Consider the following 16,759-nt stretch of genomic DNA (forward strand, 5'->3'; position numbering starts at 1 on the left):
CTCGAACGTGACCACATAATTATGCCACTATTATTAGTTTATGAGTAGCATCATCTGTGCTTTTAACTGAGTAATATTCAAGCTATCTGCATCCCAGAACCTGAAATCGTGACATCTTTTGTTTGATACTAAAATTCATAATTTTAATCGGTACTGTATAATAATACTCTCTCTTTCCTAGACATTTTAATTTGTGGAAAGTTATCCTTAATTCATTATCCATATACGTTAATTTATTTACACTATAGTATGTCATTCACTTACACTACTTTAACTATCTCTTTTCTCATCTCTCTTATTTTATCAATTGTGCACGGATACTCTCTGTGTCCAGATGCGTGTGTTTTTGTTTTGACATAATTGCAATGGAAGTTATATTGCCATGTTTGTATTGACCAAAACATTTTCTCAATTTGCACTGAAATTTAAATAACATTAGACATCCTTCTTAAATAGATCAAAGAGCAATATATGCGTAAAGACAAAATTATTGCGTGTACATGTACGTTTAACAATCCATATGTAGAGTTTGGCAGTTTATAATTAGAATTTAATAATTCACAATTAGTTAGAATTTAACAATTTACATGTACTGTCTAATTATTTGGCAAACCACTTTGCACTTGTAATTTTCTTAAACTTCGATGTAAATAAAGCAATTAAAATTCACGAGAGATCATGACCCTGGATACTTTTGTTTGGATACGTTTCTAAAAACAAGCTATATATAGAGAATAGAGATATTGAAAAAAACCACACAATCCACATAGGTAAAACTAATTGGAGCTTCAATTTCACCCTTTTGAATTCACAGTCCAAAATGGAGTACTCCACAAAATAAATGGAGTACTAGTAACCTTTTACCCTTCATAAATTACTTTAAAAAAATACTCCTTCAACTTTTTAAAAAAAATCCTCCTCAAATATAGTGGACAGATTACATCAAACTACTTTTTTTATATGTATAATATTATCCAATTTTAGATTTACATGAATTGTTTTATAATTGTCACAAAATTATTAAGAGGCAACTTCTAAATGATTTCTTTAAGCTTTGTAACTACATACGCAGAAATTTCCAACTGGTTTCACTTGATTAACAGTCAGAGCCAGTCCGCGTAAAAATCAAGTCTTTTTCATTGCTTTTTCTCTCTGTTTCTTTCTTCTTCTTCTGAGAATCCGAAATCCCATTTCACTTTACGAGAATCCCTTTTAGTTAAGAGCCATTTTCGCTTATCCCGAGATCAGATTTCGTCAGCTAACAATGAGCATGGATAGAGAGTTGTACCTCAAAGCATTGGTGCTGTACCTTTTGACATGGATTGCAGCTGCTGACCAGCCTCACACTACCACCTTCAAATCTGCCAGAACCTTCCGCTCCTCTGTGGTTTTCCCCGTCGCCGGAAATGTTTATCCAAAAGGGTACTTCGTTTTCTTCAATTTAATTGAAATATTGAGAATTTGTTGTGTTTGGTTCTGATTTCAATTGTGATTTTGGGGGAATGTTATCGCCACTTATTTGATGTTTAGTTGGTGAATATGATGTTAAATGTTAGAAATGCTGATGTTTTGAAATTTGAGGGGATTTTTTTTGGTTGTTTTGTGATGAATTTTAGCGTTCATGTTGGTGTGCTGAAGTAATTAGGTCTGATTTGTGGAATCAGTGTGTTTTCATTTGCCAATTGCTGATATAGTAAAATGTTTCTTAGAAAAGTGGCAAAAATGGTGTTTTTTTTCAGGAATCTCTCTTCTTTTCTGTATTTGGATATCTTGCTGGAATAATCAAACTTAGAAATTGGATCTGCATCAGTTGATTAAACATCTATCTTACCTCTAGAAAGTAGTTCATCTAGTTCTCATTTTCGATTTTATTTTTGACCTTACCTAGGTACTATCATGTAACAATGAATGTGGGACAGCCTCCCAGGCCATACTTTCTTGATATCGATACTGGCAGTGATCTTACATGGCTTCAGTGTGATGCGCCTTGCACGAAATGCACCCCGGTAACTTTCTTGCTCGATGTTTGTTGAGAGTTGAATGGTCATGAGGATGCGTTCTTTACACTTTGCTCAATGTTTATCAGACTCCTCACAGTCTTTACAAACCGAAACAAAACCTCATCACGTGCGTTGACCCTGTGTGTGTCTCACTTCACGGCCCGGGGAACCATCACTGTCAATCACCTGAGGAGCAGTGTGATTACGAAATTGATTATGCTGACCATGGTTCATCTTTGGGCGTAATGGTTAAGGACCTGTTTCCTCTTAGACTTACAAATGGTACCATTTTTGCTCCAAAGCTTGCATTTGGGTGAGGGTCTATCCTTTTTCTTCACGAGCTTTACTCAAAGGTCATATTTTTAGGCTAAAACACTAAAAAAATTATCCTATTACTATCAATTATACACGTACTTTCAAATTCTTATCCTAGTCAAACCTGTCTATTTTTCACTAATGAGATTGTTAATTTCTGTTAACTGCACAAATACCGTTGATGTGGCATCTACGTGGATGATGGTGATACAGATAATGCCATCTTAGTGGTCTTTGCATGGTTAACCGAAATTAATGGTTGTGCTAATGAAAAACAGAGAGAGGTTAGATCAGGACAAATATCAGAAGGTATGGGTATTATAGTAGTATAAGATATATTTGGGGTAAGTCGATATTTTGGATAATTTAACCTTTTTCTGTTTATTTTGTTGGTTAGCTTATGCCTCCAATTCAGCTACTTATATCTTGAATCTATCTAGGTGTGGATACAATCAAGAAGTTCAAGACATGGCCCATCTACCTTACACGGATGGAGTCCTCGGACTAGGCCTTGGCAATTCAAGCATCCTGGCTCAGCTACGGAATATGGGTTTGATACGAAATGTTGTTGGTCATTGTCTAAGCCGACAAGGTGGAGGGTTTCTCTTCTTTGGAGACGACTTTCTCCCTAATTCGGGGATCAATTGGACACCATTATTGAGCCAATCGTAAGTTTTATTATCTACTAACAATGCAAGCTGACATAATATGCCGATGCTTACTATCCTCTCCTCGTTATTCAGGAAATTCTACTCTGTAGGGCCAGCAGATCTCCAGATTGCTGGCCAAGCTACTAATATCAAGGGCCTGCCCATAGTTTTCGATAGTGGAAGCACTTATACTTACTTCAGCTCTCAAGCATACAACACTCTCATTTCTTTGGTGAGTTTTGTTTTGGTTTGGATGCTTCAATTTAAGCTCTGCCTTTGTGGTCTAACAAAGTTAATTCTTTCCAGATAAAACGTAACTTGAATGGAAAGCAACTGAAAGACGCAGTCGAGGATAAAAGCCTCCCCGTATGTTGGAAAGGGGCTAAGCCCTTCAAATCGATTCTAGATGCTGCTAACCACTTCAAGCCTTTGGCTCTGAGCTTCACAAATGCCAAAAATGTTCAGCTTCATCTGCCCCCGGAATCTTACCTTGTCGTTACAGTGAGTAGCAGCTCATCTCGCCTTTCCTTTAAGCAAAACAAAGTCAAATTCTTGGAAGTGCAAAACTCACTTTCTTGATTCAGGAACAAGGCAATGTCTGCTTAGGTATTCTCGATGGTGGAGAGGTCGGGTTAGAAAATCTGAACGTGATTGGAGGTGAGAAATCTCAACACATCACTGCCCAATGCAGTTAACAATCTGTTTTTCTTGCAATCTGATAATGAAAAAGGTTGAATGTGTAGACATTTTTCTGCAAGACAAACTGGTGATCTACGACAACGAGAGGCAGCGAGTGGGATGGGTGCCAGCGAACTGCAACAATCTTCCAAAGTCCTGACCACTTAACACTCTTTTTGTTTGCTTTCAGCTTTACAAGGCCCGGGGCAGTCTCACTACAATTTCTTTGTTTATTTATTTATAAACAGCATGGATAGCGGAGCCGGAGACTTGGATCTGCATTACGAAGCTACCATTGATGGCAAGTTGAGGAATATCTGCCCCGCGAGATTCAGATTCTGAGGCGTTAGGTGCAGATTTTTGACCCAGAGGTGATGTTGGTGCTGTAACTCCATGGTGGAATAGTTTAGTAAATGTTGAAATTTTGGAATGTCTATAATGTGTAGTAGATGCATAGAAAAATATTTGGGGTTTTAGAGGAAGATGCTAGCTACCATTTTGTATAGCATAATGGTGTTTCGTTTAGGCGTTATACCTTGTACGGGTACATGATGTCATTTCTAGATAATGTTTTTATGTTGAATTTACCTAGTATACTATTACTAACAAAGTGTAAATTTTAATGATTGAAATATTTTGCTACACAGTCTGTTTTATTTGGTGCTTAGGAAGTTGTCCTTTTTTTTTTATTGATAACTAGTATGATACTCTCTTCCTTAAATGAATCGTTTTTATATTTCAGAAAATTTAAAGATAATTGAGTCATTTATATTTTTATAAAAAAATATACATATTTTATTTCCTACTTTATTCTCTCCTTCTATTTCTTAATTTTCGTGCTGACAGTATCTCAATTAACAAGTTTACAAATAAATTCGAATATTGAATAAGAAATAAATTTTTTTAACAAAATATATTAAATATCGATAAATTATGTAGCCAAAGCACAATTTCAATAACCATATTCCACTCTAGTTATTCAAAACTTAAAATTTTAAACCCAAAAAATATTGATTTCCAAAAATGAAAATAATATTATTTCAACTTTATTCTCTAAAACAAAACAGCATACATAATTTATGTTATCGTTCAAAAAATCCTCATAAGGCTCTCCGTGTTAGTCTCTCACACACAGAAATTGGTTGCTCTCTGTTTTAATCTCTTCTCTTCCATAGACATATTTTTGTTGCTTGTCTTCTGTCTTAGCATCCATGGGAGAGCATTCAAGACCAAACCCCAATGGTTTTATTAGCTCACTAGGATTCGCAAACGTATGCAAATCCTTCCTCTCCAAATGCTGCACAGAGAAGCAACCCCTTTTCTCCAACAACACACCAAACAATCCTATACATTTTTCCAAGGTTCCTTCACCAAACCCATCTCTCATATTATTCATTATTCATTACTATTATCTAACATCCTATTCCTGCAGATTATCAGATCAAACACCAAGAAACGTAAACCATGGAGAGAAGGAGATCATAAGCGACGTGACAGATTCAAACGAGGGAGCAATCACGACGACAACCGAGCTACAAGATCTCCTCGATGGGGCTGTGGCACAGGCTTGTCCCGGCTGTCGAGCGGGCAAGCTAAAGGGCCCTTTTCAAGGAGCTTGAGCCATAAAGAATCATTCAGGGGTGCTGGTGCTGGTGCTCGCACCGGCTGCTTGACCCACACGATTTCGAGAAGCGCTAGCAGGGGGGTCGCAACCCCCATCATTTTCTCAAGCTCGAGTGGGCTGATCAAGCCGGCAGCAATGAAGAAGCACCTCGAGTGCACCCTCGAGGAGCTCTGCTTCGGTTGTGTCAAGAAGGTCGCCATCACAAGAGACACCGTCAATGGCAACGGGTACAAACAGAAACAAAAACAACCATACAGAATAAGATGATCATGTAGGAAAATGCAGGAAACCCTATCCTAACGCCTTTTCCCATGCAACTCTGGGTGCAGGCAAATAGTGGAGGAAGATGAGACGGTGACGATCAAGGTGGAGCCAGGATGGAGGAGAGGTACCAAGATCACGTTCGAGGGGAAGGGGAACCAGATGCCGGGCACAACAGCTGCAGATCTAGTGTTCGTGATAGCAGAGAAAGAGCACCCCTTGTTCAAGACACAAGAGGATGATCTAAAAATGGGAGCTGAGATCATGTTGGTTGATGCTCTAACGGGGTGCACGCTTCCCCTCCCGTTGCTGGGAGGCGAGACGACCAGCCTCGGGATAGAGGACGTCGTGCACACCGGCTACGTGAGGACCTTACAAGGACAAGGCATGCCAAAGCAACACGAGCCCGGGACAAGAGGGGACTTGATCGTCAACGTTTCGGTCAAGTTCCCAGAGACATTGACACAAGAGCAGCGATCTACTGCTGCTGCTATTTTGCAACAGGCTTGTTAATCTACCTCTTCTTCCTTTTTCTATACAGGTGCAGATATTTGTACAAAACTAAAGCTGATCGACTTCTATTGTTTTGGTATGGGTGAGTTGCTGCAAACTAAAGATTCTAATAATAAAAAGCTAGTAACTCTTGTTTAATTAAGAGCAATACCATAACTAAATGATAGTTATTTAGTACACAGTAAACTGCGGAAGCAAAGCATGTCATAGATTATCAATTTTACGTACATCAATGTACAAACGAGTTCTATGTGCTGAGAAAAAAGACTAAGTACACGAGCAAACGAGATAAATATTCAATCTATATAGCCACAGGACTTGGTTACACCTAGCCTGTTAGCAGTCATCAGCAAACCAAATCTTACATCTTATTAACCCGAAGTAATACAGGTGTACGAATCTTACCATCCGAGCAAAGCACGGATGATGCCAATTATGTCACCACTTAACACAGCTTTAAGAAATTTCAGCTTTCTAGGGGTGTATGGCGGATATCTTGCAGATATTTCCCCATTAAACCCGCGATACAAAACTGGCTTTTTATGGCTGAAAGCATCAAAAGAGAATTTACCGTGGTATGATCCCATTCCACTTTCTCCCACGCCTCCAAATGGCAATGTGTCCTCAGCAAGCTGTCCAAATGAGTTTATTAATATGGTTCAGGTCCATCAAGTGACATTTTTCATCAAATTTGTCAATACAATATTGATGAAGCAACAAGAAAGACAATTTAAGCATGTATTGTGCCTTTAATTTCACGTTAGCATGTATTCAAGCTCAAAATAATTTGAGTATCTCCAGAAGAAAGACTTACATGAAGAGTTACTTCATTAACGCCAATGCCCCCTGCTGAGACTCTTTGCACGAATTCTTCCTTGAGCTTTTTGTCATTTGTAAATACATACGCCGCAAGGGGCTTCTCTTTAGAAGTAATCAAGTTAATGCCATCCTTAATATTGTTGACCTTCGTATTAAAGGAAAATACAGAAACATAAGAAAATCAATACACTATTATGTTCCATAGTTAAAATAAGAATCGGGGTGAGTCTTCTGGCTCATCCAGTACCACAAATATGATCCTTTTTATATATAAAAGAATCTTTTTTTGGTTTATCATGTCAAGAAATATGTATAAATAAATGAAATTATCTAAATACTGTATCAAGTCGGTCCAAACTCAAATATATCAGAAGCTTATCAACTTTACCGTGATAATTGGAAGTAGAGGACCAAAAATCTCCTCATTCATGATCAGAGAATCTTCCGGGGCATCTAGTATAACAGTGGGAGCGATCTTGCTGTAAGATAGAAACGGAAAAGAATTGCATGAATACATCATCAACCAACACCATATTATTGCTGAAGAAGAAAATGCAGAACCAAGTTTTGGAGCTCACAGATTGGCTTCATCCCTTTGACCACCAATAACTATTTTTCCTGAAACTTTCTCGTCATCCAAAAGCTTTGATAGGCGTTCAAAATGTCGGGAATTTATAATTTTTGACATGTCCTTTGAATTCACCGGATCCTTTCCATAGAATCTTTCTAGTTCAGATGAAAGAGCATCAACCTGATCAGTTGTATCAGAATTTGATCAGAGAGAAAACGTCTACCCCTATTCGCATGTACAGTATAGTTCATTTGGCATATCTTACAAGTTTTGCAGCATAACCCTTTGTAGTTATTATGTAATCAGGTGAAACACAAGTCTGTCCACTGTTGCAACCCCACTTGCCTGAGATGATTCTTCTTGCAGCAACCTTAAGGATGAACAATAGATGCATACATATAATTTAGTACTATGTGACAAGCACATCATTTGTTGGTGTTCGTTTCAGAAGAACTCATATTTCGTCAAGTATTAGTAACTAGGGGGCTTACTGTTAAGTTGATGTCTGAATCAACAATTGTTGGACATTTCCCACCAAGCTCCAAAATCACAGGTGTTAGATGCTTTGCAGCAGCAGCTAATACAACTCGTCCAACCTTGCTATTCCCTGTAGAATGTTTGTTTGACTAGGATCAACCATGTTTGTAAATTGTAATACCAACACCAATACAATTCAAATATGAATACAGATAGAGATACGCTGAACCACTTCATCTCCAAAAGAGCCAACTATAACCAAAAACAACTGTGAAATATATTCTTATATAGCTCTCATTTTTTGTATAATTTTTTGTCTCTGTACATCTTATTGGGCTGAGCTATATGTAAATTCTTTAACTAATAGAATTAGGTACTAAACTTTTGGAGCTAGAGTGGGAGGTTCTTGACTTCATTCAAAAATATCACTTGACTGCTAAAGCTAAAAAAATCTCTCAGTCCAACTACAAGTCAGTGATTCAATTATTTATATAATCGCTCAGCTATTTCGTGTGGTCCTCTGAACTCAGGGACTAGAAAACATTGCAGAGTTTAGAATTTTAAGAGGTAAAAGGTTGAAACCATCAAATTAAACAAACCTGCCTCTGAAAATCAAGGAAACCTATCAATTCAACCTAAAAGATAATTCAAGTAAAATATGGTGCTAATATTAGCATAATTATGCAGGTACGACCAATGAATCACTACAATTTATAGTAGTAATAAACAAGGAAATAGATAAAATACTATTGTACTATGTAAAACACCCTAGCAACATTAGCATCTAAAAACTTGATAAAAGCTACGCAGACTCTTTTATTAGGAACCAACTATGGATGTTTATTAGCTTGCAAGTACCTGTATAAAATATTTTGTCCCATTTCTGTTCCAGTAATGCACTTGTTTCCTGAATACCACCTTCTACAACTTTCACAGCTGAGACATCCATGTACTGCCCAAGAAGTTTTGACATAGTTGAGGAAGTTGCAGATGCAACTTCAGATGGCTTAAGTACTACAGTATTACCGGCTGAAATAGCTGCAATGACTGGCTCAAGCGATAATACTTTGGCAGAGAACAGCAATCATGTGCGGAAAATAACAAAGGCAATTTATCAATATCACACATGGCACAAAATAATTTTAAATCTTAAAAAACGCCAAACATATGCAGGATAATAAATAGACCATACGGATAGGATAGTTCCATGTTGATATAACCAATGTGACACCGAAGGGTTCTGACACTATTTCAGCTGACGATGGAAAAGTGGTCATGGACGTTTTAACCTGCAATCACAAGAAAAATAAGCACCAGTTAAGTATCTGCATAAACAAATAAGAATCGGGATGATTTCGAACTATAAACAAACACAAATTTACCTTTTCAGGCTTCATCCATCTATGCAATTGCTTCAGTGCCATCCTGCATGCTGATCTTACTGCAGCAATCTGCATGACAAAATAGTTAAGTTGTATTCTGAAATGGTGAGAAATAAGATTAAGACTTCCATGGCTTATTTGTTTGAACAAGAAGTTACAAACAAAAAAGGTAACAGTCAAAAGATGAACTGGAAATAAAAGCACAAATAAACAGAGAATAAGATGATAAGCTTAGGATCGTAAAGATAAAAATCTCCCAAGGCATCTCTGACGATGTAACACCAAAGCTTCTCTTCATTTCATAAACAATATATCTGATAAGGTGGAGATGAAGATGAAACAACTTGACTATGGTAGCTTTTTATAAATGATTTAGTTGATCTCTCATTCATCATTTAGGTTAAAAATTGCAAAAGTTCTAAAGGAAGTGAGATATTTTATCTTTAGTTTTCTTGACATCTCCCTACCTGTTTATTTCACCAAACTTCATTTGCACAGCTAATAAGAAAAGCATAGCATATGCCTTATTACCAAAACTATGGTCTTGGTTCTTTTCTATGACCATAAAATGCCAGTTCATGTGCAAACCCTTTTCTTTTGCATTGTTTTTTCTGCATAAAAAGTGTTTCTCTAGCCCATAAGATGAAGTAAACAAACAGGTACAGGTTAGTCTTCTGTACGGCCAACAACATTATTAGGATAGCTTTAATTTATATACTTGATGCCAGTAATCTCTATCCTTAACTGAATCCCCACAAAAAAACTAGACATCCTCTTTCAAGCGTAGATAAAACATTTATGAACGCAGACAAGAATCACAAGTTGAAAATTTTGTGATGGCTTATCAAAGTCAAACATCCACATCCAGTTATCTACTAATAACAAAACATGATGTACAAGAAAAGAAATCGAAATCCCGCATGCGTTAAGTCGCCCTGAAATGGATGGTTCATGTCCACCGACCCTCTTTCCTCGTAAAATTCAGTAACTTCCAAAATTTCAACCAAAACTTTCGGTGTACACATCAAACTAATAGTTGAGGAATATCATTAACTCCACCAGCAACCACCGTTAGCCGTCATAATTCCAAAATCAAAAAGAGAAAAAAAATATCCTAGCTATTTTTCATTAATGAGCATGAAGCATTAAATGCAGTTGACAAAACAGGCAAGATATCATCAATATCCACAAGTACAAAACGTATTTAAATTCAACTCCGAGTTTCGGAATATGCATTCAATTGATCAATTCTGCTGAGACGCAGCAACATCCAGTCAATAATAATACATCCACAGATTAAAATACGTGTCAAATAATGTGAAAACGAATAATAGTAGAAATTACACCAAGTTGAATCTGAATCTGTGCATTCAGTGCGATAAAAAAACAATAACTGCTACAATAGTAACAGCACACGAACACATATATCACGAATCGAATAATCAGCAAAAAATCCAGCAATCCAAACTCCCTCACCTCATGAAGAAAAGCTTCATGCTCGTGCTTGCCGAGGTCCGAATTCAGCGCTTCGATGATTTCCTTCTCGTGGTGAATCGCGATTTTGAGCATCGCTTTTAGCTGCGAAACGCGCCACTCGTACGCCCTCGTCTTGCCGGAGTTGTATACGTCCCTGAGCTCCGCCGCCGCCGTCTCCACACACACAGCCATGTTTCTCCAAACTCGAGATCAAAATCACCACAAACCGAGGCGCGATTACAATAAACTGCCGTCGATCTGCGCGGTTAGAAAAATGCGGTTTACACTCGTTTTTGGCGGGATGCGGGGGGATATTTCTTCACACCTGTTCGTCGCTGGTGCGTTTTATCCTTTGTGTGGACGTCGGAGTGAGAGTGATATTCGGTTTCGGATTGGATTGGATTGGATTGGATTATTCATGGAGTTGGATTTTTATACATATTTATCGTCTTGTTGGCTGACCAACCGATGGAATATTTGGGGGAGAGATGACGAATTTGTTAATCAATCAACTGAATCACAGAGAAATTAAGAAACTACTCAAAATAACCAAAATGGATATAAATGTCCAAAACTATGATTATTCTGGATTAAAGTTCGATTTGTTCAATTTTTTGGTTATTTAACTCATTTATTTGAAGATATAGAGAAAATGAATGAATTGAAGATTAAAGTTCGATTTGTTCAATTTTTTGGTTATTTAACTCATTTATTTGAAGATATAGAGAAAATGAATGAATTGAATTTTAGTTTATATGAACTTTATAAAATTAAAATGTTAATATGGAGTAATATTTTTAATATAACAAAATTAATTTAAATACATAAAATAAAATAAATAATGTTAAATATATATTAAAAGGTAATGGTAATCATATTTAGCATATTAATTCTCACGAATGACGTCTAGTATGTCACTATGTGTATAAAAATCAGGCATGAACTAATTATGCTATTTGATTGAGGCATTGCCGGCGAGTTCGTACCTGTCACGATGAATATTCATTAAACTGCCATTTCTTTATATCATGAAAAGGACAAATATGCACAACATGTCTAAATCTGATTTATGACATACACTCATCTTATGTACAATAGTCAATTGTTAAAGTAAACCTACCATCATTTTGAAAATTTGGACCCCTCATCAAATTATGACGTCAACCATATTAGAATATGATTAATATTCACTAAAATAATATCCTTTCAACAAAAAATGATATCGAGTTAGAGCATCACTATTCACTAAATATATACATGAGTTAGAGCATCACTAAATATATACATGAACAATAGGCATTTCAATTATTACTCTAGTATGATTAGTCTGTCACCAAAATAATATCCTTTTCATTATAAAATGATATCGATTTAGAGCATGACTAAATATCTATATGAGCAATAGGGATTTCTATTATTGCTAGTCAACTGTTTTGCTTGTAATTTCAGATATAGATTTTTTTTTCAAACAATCCATATCCAATAATTATGCTTGTCCAATAATCAAATTTGCCATATTCTTCTTTTTTTCGAACCGAGAAATGATGAATATTTATATGATTCATATCTTAATATTTTAACTTTAAAAAATACACCATTATCTACAAATTAATACCAATATTTTCACTCTCACATACATTATAATACTAATACGTCAAGTACATTATCACTCGCCTTCGATAATAGGAGTATTTTAAGTATGACCACTATTTACATATTTGTTGACCTAACATGCTGTTGTCTAGTGATCTACGCTTTAATATTATTATTAGTTGTATTATTTTATTATTATATCGTGAATGAGCATTAAATCATTCTTCTTTTCTTTTTTTTTTCATGATGCGTGTAAGAAATTTAATAAACGACTTTTATTTAGTTTTTGGTGCGTGACAATAACAAATGTTACTAAAAGTTTGGTGGTTAGGTTATACTCTTGTTAAGATATGGTGCAACAAACTTTTCCACATTCTATACGCACTTAGTTTATTTGTTTTGTTTCGTGGTGGATTTATATTTCTGATGGGGTGCGTACTAAACAAGCCCGACAGCAATGACGGCCCATCAGCCCAAAGCCCAAGGAAGAGTATGAGTTCGGCATTACCAAAGAGTTCGGCCTCAGCCTACAGCTCGGTAAAAGCCGACCAATCAAGCTCTGCGAGTTCGGCATTACCAAAGAGTTCGGCCTCAGCCTACAGCTCGGTAAAAGCCGACCAATCAAGCTCTGCGAGTTCGGCATTACCAAAGAGTTCGGCCTCAGCCTACAGCTCGGTAAAAGCCAACCAAGCTCTACTCTCAGATCGGCAACCAAAGCAGTTCGGTCTCAGTTTTCGACCGAACAAGGAGTTAGTGGACCCATGCAGGATTTCCACAACTTCCAACACACCCACTACCACGTGGCGTCAACTCAGGCCACGATCTTAGGCCATGACCTACACGACCTCCACGACCTAGAGTGATGATGTAAGCCACGATCTTAGTTCAATGTATAAATAGAACTTAGATCTGGTAGAAAGGGGTGAGAAGCTCTCTAGAGAAAAAAACCATATAGCAAGTCTGTGTTGTAAGCTGTAATTCCAGATCAAGCAATACAAACCTGTCCCCATTTCTCCCCGTGGACGTAGATTTACCTCAGTAAATCGAACCACGTAAAGTTCTCTGTGTCGTGATCTGTATTTTCCTGCATTTACTAACATCAACAATTCGCGGACTCATCACTGGCGCCGTCTGTGGGAAACAGAGAACCAAATTTGTGATAAAGCGAATTTTTGACCATTTTTTCAACCCAAAAAATGCATACCAGATCGCAGAGTACCCGTATTCCTGCCCGTGAGAACCAGGAGGAAGCCAATCCACCCCATAGGTCTGGAAAACAGCCTAGGGATAAATCCACCACCAGTTCTCATGGCGGAGGAACAAGCCGCTCCAAAAGCCGTCACACCGAGTCTTCCCAGCAGCCCGATTTGAACGAGGCTGTCAAGCTGTTTTTGGCTGAAAAGCAGGAGGAATTCTTAACCTTCCTGCAGAGAAGCCAAAAACAGCCGGAGGCGAAAACGGCGGATTCTCCCTCTCCCTCCATACGAGACAGTCACTACCGCAGTAGTGTCATGTCTTCCAGAAGAAAGAATCCTCGGTACCGGAATCACAGGAGAACTCCATCTCCTCCATACCGAAGAAATGTCGGGTTCGCCATGTACGGAGCATTGAGGACTCCGTTCTCGGACGATATTACCCGAACTTCCCTACCACAGAACTACCGAACTCCGTCGATAACCTATGACGGACTCGTGGATCCTCATGATTTCTTGGGACGCTATCAATATAACATGGCGAACCAGGGTCTCAACGAGGTCCACATGTGCAAGCTGTTTCCCGAACTGCTTATCGGGAACGCAAGAAGGTGGTTCGATAGCCTCCCCCAAGGCAGCATTAGATCCTACCGAGATCTAATGGATGCTTTCCACAGGAGGTTCTTTCAGAAAGCGGAAGCCCGGATTACTTCGGCTCAGCTGCTTTCTATACGTCAAGGTCGCGACGAAAAGATCAGCGACTTCCTGACGAGATTCCATAAGGAATGCCTACAAGTAGATAATCTCAATGATCTACTTGTCATTTCGGCATTCCAAAATGGAATCCTGCCCGGAGCTCTCTACAGAAAGCTCGTGGAATGCAGTCCGCAAACAGCTCAAGAGATGTGGGACATTGCGGACAAGTTTTCTCGTGCCGATGAGGCAGACCGTCGAAAACGGTCTTTAGACAGCTCATCTAGAGAAGACAAAAAGAAGCCCGATCATAGCGATCAGAGGCTTCCTCGCCGAACACCTTCCCCACCAAAGGAGAGATAGCGGTCATCCGAGGTGATCGAAAAAAGAGCAAGTGTGTTCGCAGATTGCGCTTAAAAGTGCCGAGCAATCAGTTCGGCACCATCAAGCATAGCAATCACAGCAGCCGGAGTCAGAGGCAGGCGGAATGACCGAAGTCACACCGGAGCCGAACTCGATGGTGTACGGCACTGAAGCCGTGATTCCGGTTTAGATTGGCATACCCAGTCCCCGAACTCAATTTCTCCTCAGAAATGAATGGTGACGGACTGAGAGCCGAACTAGATCTTGCCGAAGAAAGAAGAGAATTGGCCTGCATAAAAGCAGCCAAGTACAAGGAGCAAGTAGCCCGGTATTACAGCCAAAGGGTGAAGAAGCTGCAATTTCAAGTGGGAGATCTCGTCTTGAGAAACAACGAAGTAAGCCGAGCAGAAAAGCTGGGCGAACTCGAACCCACATGGGAAGGTCCATATCGGGTGTCAGAAGTCCTCGGCAAAGGGTCTTACAAATTGACTCACGTGTCAAGAGCACAAGTACCCCGAACATGGTACGTTTCCAACCTCAAAAAGCTCCATTTGTAAGAGACAGTCCGGTCAATGTGCTTTCTTTGGTTTGCTTGGTCTTTATTTGTCTATATGCGTTTTGTCTGTCTATGTGCGTGTCGTCTCTTACAAATGTTACTGAGGTATCTTGTTCTTCGAAGGCTGATCCCCTTCTTAGAACATAAACAAGCCAAAGATTGTGTGTCAAAGCTTCTAAAGAGGATACAAGACCACAATTCAGCTTAAACAAGCAGTTCGTCCGAAACGAGCTGCAACAAGCCAACGATTGTGCGTCAAAGCTTCTAAAGAGGATACAAGACCACAATTCAGCTTAAACAAGCAGTTCGTCCGAAACGAGCTGCAACAAGCCAACGATTGTGCGTCAAAGCTTCTAAAGAGGATACAAGACCACAATTCAGCTTAAACAAGCAGTTCGTCCGAAACGAGCTGCAACAAGCCAAAGATTGTGTGTCAAAGCTTCTAAAGAGGATACAAGACCACAATTCTGCTTAAAAATCAAGCACTTCGTCTGAAACGAACTGCAACAAAAGTCCGATTCTCGCGATAAAACTTGCCTGAATTAGGACAAGGGAAAGTCCAATCCATGCGATAAAACTCGCCGAATTAGGACGACCAAGTTCGGTCAAAGCAGTTTACCTCATAAGACCGAGGACGACCATGTCTAGTCAAAGAGGTTTACTGCATAAGACCACTTCGGTTAACTGGGAAAGTCCGATCCACGCGATAAAACTCGCCGAATTAGGACAAGGGAAAGTTCGATCCCGGCGACAAATCGCCAAATTAGAACACAAACCAAGTCCGGTCAAAGATGTTTATTTCATCAGATCAAAGACGAGTCCGGTCAAAGATGTTTATTTCATCAGACCAAAGACGAGTCCGGTCAAAGATGTTTATTTCATCAGACCAAAGACGAGTCCGGTCAAAGATGTTTATTTCATCAGACCAAAGACGAGTCCGGTCAAAGATGTTTATTTCATCAGACCAAAGACGAGTCCGGTCAAAGATGTTTATTTCATCAGATCAAAGACGAGTCCGGTCAAAGATGTTTATTTCATCAGACCAAAGACGAGTCCGGTCAAAGATGTTTATTTCATCAGACCAAAGACGAGTCCGGTCAAAGATGTTTATTTCATCAGACCAAAGACGAGTCCGGTCAAAGATGTTTATTTCATCAGACCAAAGACGAGTCCGGTCAAAGATGTTTATTTCATCAGACCAAAGACGAGTCCGGTCAAAGATGTTTATTTCATCAGATCAAAGACGAGTCCGGTCAAAGATGTTTATTTCATCAGACCAAAGACGAGTCCGGTCAAAGATGTTTATTTCATCAGACCAAAGACGAGTCCGGTCAAAGATGTTTATTTCATCAGACCAAAGACGAGTCCGGTCAAAGATGTTTATTTCATCAGACCAAGGACCAAGTCCGGTCAAAGAAGTTTACTTCATAAGACCGAGGACGAGTACGATGAAATTTTTTCGCTAAGCTGTAAATACAGTGTTAGAAGCGAAAACAAAATTTCATTTTTCAAATCTTGTTCGGCATACAACTTAGCTACCCTACAAAATGGCGTTACGCTATTACAAAGGACTATTCTACTGTCCAGGGTTGCTG

General features: G+C 38.6%; 3 protein-coding genes across 3 annotated transcripts; 2 read left to right on the top strand and 1 right to left on the bottom strand.

The window, feature by feature from the left end:
• Positions 1 to 1,074: 1,074 nt before the first annotated feature.
• On the top strand, positions 1,075 to 4,285 carry LOC121786110 (aspartic proteinase Asp1-like). Its single transcript, XM_042184649.1, has 9 exons — positions 1,075 to 1,422; positions 1,889 to 2,006; positions 2,087 to 2,313; positions 2,756 to 2,983; positions 3,059 to 3,197; positions 3,272 to 3,466; positions 3,550 to 3,622; positions 3,709 to 3,796; positions 3,892 to 4,285. The coding sequence occupies exons 1-9, from the start codon at positions 1,265 to 1,267 to the stop codon at positions 3,983 to 3,985; spliced, it is 1,320 nt and encodes a 439-aa protein (XP_042040583.1). The 5' UTR covers positions 1,075 to 1,264; the 3' UTR covers positions 3,986 to 4,285.
• Positions 4,286 to 4,771: 486 nt separating this feature from the next.
• On the top strand, positions 4,772 to 6,189 carry LOC121786128 (dnaJ homolog subfamily B member 1-like). Its single transcript, XM_042184674.1, has 3 exons — positions 4,772 to 5,004; positions 5,076 to 5,494; positions 5,597 to 6,189. Exons 1-3 carry the CDS (start codon positions 4,855 to 4,857, stop codon positions 6,039 to 6,041), a joined length of 1,014 nt encoding a protein of 337 aa, XP_042040608.1. The 5' UTR covers positions 4,772 to 4,854; the 3' UTR covers positions 6,042 to 6,189.
• Positions 6,190 to 6,228: 39 nt separating this feature from the next.
• On the bottom strand, positions 6,229 to 11,310 carry LOC121786119 (aldehyde dehydrogenase-like). The gene is made up of 10 exons (XM_042184662.1): positions 10,767 to 11,310; positions 9,291 to 9,359; positions 9,101 to 9,197; positions 8,767 to 8,973; positions 7,923 to 8,038; positions 7,697 to 7,801; positions 7,439 to 7,611; positions 7,249 to 7,339; positions 6,856 to 7,005; positions 6,229 to 6,673 (listed from the first exon to the last, which is right to left on the bottom strand). The coding sequence occupies exons 1-10, from the start codon at positions 10,956 to 10,958 to the stop codon at positions 6,443 to 6,445; spliced, it is 1,431 nt and encodes a 476-aa protein (XP_042040596.1). The 5' UTR covers positions 10,959 to 11,310; the 3' UTR covers positions 6,229 to 6,442.
• Between the last annotated feature and the right edge of the window lie 5,449 nt (positions 11,311 to 16,759).

Source organism: Salvia splendens, chromosome 2 (genome assembly GCF_004379255.2).
Source record: "Salvia splendens isolate huo1 chromosome 2, SspV2, whole genome shotgun sequence".
NCBI classification, from domain to species: Eukaryota; Viridiplantae; Streptophyta; class Magnoliopsida; order Lamiales; family Lamiaceae; genus Salvia; species Salvia splendens.

Bases quoted from the DNA above. Each gene is read 5' to 3' on its own strand.
- LOC121786110 (XM_042184649.1), top strand. From the start codon at position 1,265: ATGAGCATGGATAGAGAGTTGTACCTCAAAGCATTGGTGCTGTACCTT. The intron at 2,007-2,086 runs GTAACTTTCTTG...AATGTTTATCAG, and splicing joins CTTGCACGAAATGCACCCCG to ACTCCTCACAGTCTTTACAA. The intron at 2,314-2,755 runs GTGAGGGTCTAT...GAATCTATCTAG, and splicing joins GCTCCAAAGCTTGCATTTGG to GTGTGGATACAATCAAGAAG.
- LOC121786128 (XM_042184674.1), top strand. From the start codon at position 4,855: ATGGGAGAGCATTCAAGACCAAACCCCAATGGTTTTATTAGCTCACTA. The intron at 5,005-5,075 runs GTTCCTTCACCA...CTATTCCTGCAG, and splicing joins ATCCTATACATTTTTCCAAG to ATTATCAGATCAAACACCAA. The intron at 5,495-5,596 runs GTACAAACAGAA...CTCTGGGTGCAG, and splicing joins GACACCGTCAATGGCAACGG to GCAAATAGTGGAGGAAGATG.
- LOC121786119 (XM_042184662.1), bottom strand. From the start codon at position 10,958: ATGGCTGTGTGTGTGGAGACGGCGGCGGCGGAGCTCAGGGACGTATAC. The intron at 7,802-7,922 runs GTAAGCCCCCTA...TTCATCCTTAAG, and splicing joins ATTCAGACATCAACTTAACA to GTTGCTGCAAGAAGAATCAT. The intron at 7,006-7,248 runs GTAAAGTTGATA...TTTAATACGAAG, and splicing joins CTCTACTTCCAATTATCACG to GTCAACAATATTAAGGATGG.